Source organism: Corvus brachyrhynchos, unplaced genomic scaffold, assembly GCF_000691975.1.
Source record: "Corvus brachyrhynchos isolate BGI_N302 unplaced genomic scaffold, ASM69197v1 scaffold23, whole genome shotgun sequence".
Classification (NCBI taxonomy): Eukaryota; Metazoa; Chordata; class Aves; order Passeriformes; family Corvidae; genus Corvus; species Corvus brachyrhynchos.
Window position 1 is genome coordinate 3,844,672 of NW_008238983.1, and position 2,618 is coordinate 3,847,289.

At 36.8% G+C, this 2,618-nt stretch overlaps 1 protein-coding gene across 3 annotated transcripts in view; it reads left to right on the forward strand.

The window, feature by feature from the left end:
• Window positions 1-2,618, forward strand: part of CDH10 (cadherin 10) — a 100,820-nt gene that overhangs the window by 93,697 nt on the left and 4,505 nt on the right. For all 3 annotated transcript variants that reach the window (XM_017738750.1, XM_008637181.2, XM_017738752.1), the window contains exon 10: window positions 1,904-2,012. In XM_017738750.1, the coding sequence (XP_017594239.1) occupies window positions 1,904-2,012 (109 nt within the window). The remainder of the gene's footprint in view (window positions 1-1,903; window positions 2,013-2,618) is intronic.

The window sequence follows — 2,618 nt, forward strand, 5'->3', positions numbered from 1 at the left end:
CCCACGGAGGCCCAGGCAGGCAGGGCGAGCAGGGCTACAGCGTAGCGAAAGCTCGAAGCAGCAGCGGAGCAGGGCAGCCACAGCTCGGTCTCCAGCAGGGCAGGGAAAGCGGCTTTTGGGGTCCCGGCGTTGTTTCCAGCAGGAAGAAAGAACGGCCAAAAAGAAAGAAGCAGCAGCTCCTTTCTCTGCAGCTTCTCTCTCCGGACGCTCCGAGCGAACTGACCCCACACCCAGGTGTAGACAAAAGAGTAGCCAGGCCCGCCCCACTCCCCTTTTTGTCTTTCTTAAGTACAGCTATTTGTCTCCTAGCAACATGCATATGGGAGAAAATTCCTTTAACAGGAAAAAAAAACCTAAGACTAAACTAAAACCCCAACAATAAGCTAGTGTTTTTCTGACTTCATTTTGTAAATAGCTATCAAAACTCATATGCTAATTGCTCACTAAATAATTAAAATACTCATTCTTTAAAAACAAATAATATTCTATGCTTGCATTATCAGTTTTGTTCATTTAGAAACTTACTGGAGGATTGTGTAAGAAAGAAGAGAAAGACAAAACTCTTGTTGAAAAAGCAAGGAAGCTGCAATATTAAAAAAAATCCCATCCTTGCCTGATCAAGAAATTTACTGCTATTTTCTGGATGGACAAGAAAGAAGTTGGGAGTTGGTCATGCATTTGTTAAGGCAAAGAGGAGTGCATTGCAGCTGTTGATGTTAAAGATGATCAGACCTGACAAAAGCTGTGATATGAAGAGAAATGGCTGCATTTGGAAAAACTGGAAGAGGAAAAACAAACAGGGTTTAACAAGTACATAGGGAAGGAGCAGGGGTAAAAATTAGATGTGATTCCATGGTTGAAAAAGCAGTGCAATTTAAAATGATGGATAAGAAATGAAGAATAAAAATGATCTAGACTAAAGATTAATCTATTTTTGGAAGTTAAACTTAAGAACATAATGGAAAATTCAAGCATGCATGCACAAAAATCCAGCCCTAAATTTAGTTTATATGTTATGGTATAAAAAAAGCCCCAGTGTGAAATTAAGCAATAAAGTTAAAAAATGCATTTTGCTTGGGAAACAATATTTTGCCACTGTTAGGTATAGAAATTTCAGTGAAAAAGCCACATATTCCCTTACCTGACAGACAAATAAGTGCTGACAAAGGGCTTGCCATTACTTTCCCCAAAAACACCCAAAATCTTTTGTAGGCATTGCACAAAGCTCTGAGTCTGAGTATGGGACTGACCTGGTGCAGCTTTCTCTGAGAATTGTGACACCAGATTCTCATCCCAGTCCAAGGTGGTGCATCTCTAGGGTGTGCTACAATGTTTTACAAGAGCTGAAATAGATGTAAAATCTAACTGGCATTTTTCATCTCTGGAATCATGTTGGTGTGTTCTGCTATATTAATAAATAGAAAAATCATGTTTAAGAAAAGATGCTTTAATGTTGAAATTTAATTTGAAATGTTAACTTCCCTATCAAAAATACTGCTTTGATAAAATACCATTTCTATCACAAAAATAGAAAAAGTAATGTGAATTACTGTCTTAGGTGTTGATGAGAATTTAAAATGATGAATCAACAATGAAGCATAAAAACTACTGGCTACAGCTGAAACTATTTTTGGCAAGTTTTGTCCACTCTGTAGCTATAAAAATATAGGTGCACATGTACTACCACATGAAAAATACAGATGTCCTTGTTGAAAAAAACTATATAAGATACTTGTTGAACATTTGCTTAGTTTTTATATTTTACCAATTAAATATTAAGTCAATATGTTTGAATGCTAAGTTAATTTAATGCTTTTCATCTTCTTTGATCAGACAGCTGTATCAAAAACCCAGGTGTATTTGGGTTTTTTTGTTGTTTGTTTGCTTGCTTTTTTTCCTGCAGCTTATTCAAACCATAAGTGCAGTAGACAAAGATGACCCTCTTGGTGGACAAAAATTTTTCTTCAGTTTAGCTGCCGTTAACCCTAACTTCACTGTTCAGGATAACGAAGGTAAAATTCATGCCTGTTCCAAGGAAGGAGTTTTATCTTTGCTGTCTGGCTACATTCCTGAAATATCTTTGCTTTTGATGTCTATCAATATGTAGAGAAGCTGTGAAGGTTGCTACTGTCAAGAATACTTTACCTGAATGTTTGAGGTTTAAGACTTCTACATTTTTATCTGTGTAAGTGAGGCAAAAATGTGATAAAACAAATTATAAAGAAAATCAGAAAAAGTTCTGGCTTGGGGTAAGAGACAGATGAAATGCTTGACTGCAAAAGAATAACAACCTTTCAAAAATTCCTTCAGCTGACAAGTTGAGATTTTTCACTTTAGCCTATTGTCAAGTAGTTCCGATTGCCCTGGCCTTCTGTTTTGCTTCTTTCTGACCGTTGATGAAAATAATGGTTCTGAGAGGCACTTTGGCTTTTCTTTTGATCCTTCCTCAATTGGTCTTTATCAGAGAAAATTTTCAGAAGCTTCTGTTGAGGAAGTGAGACTATGAATTTTGGCCTTCATTATCAGTATGACTAATGGAGAGGACTCTAAACTACAAAATTTTAAAATGAGAGGGGAAATGTTATCAGCCTTCAAATGTGTCAAAAGCATAAAGGCAG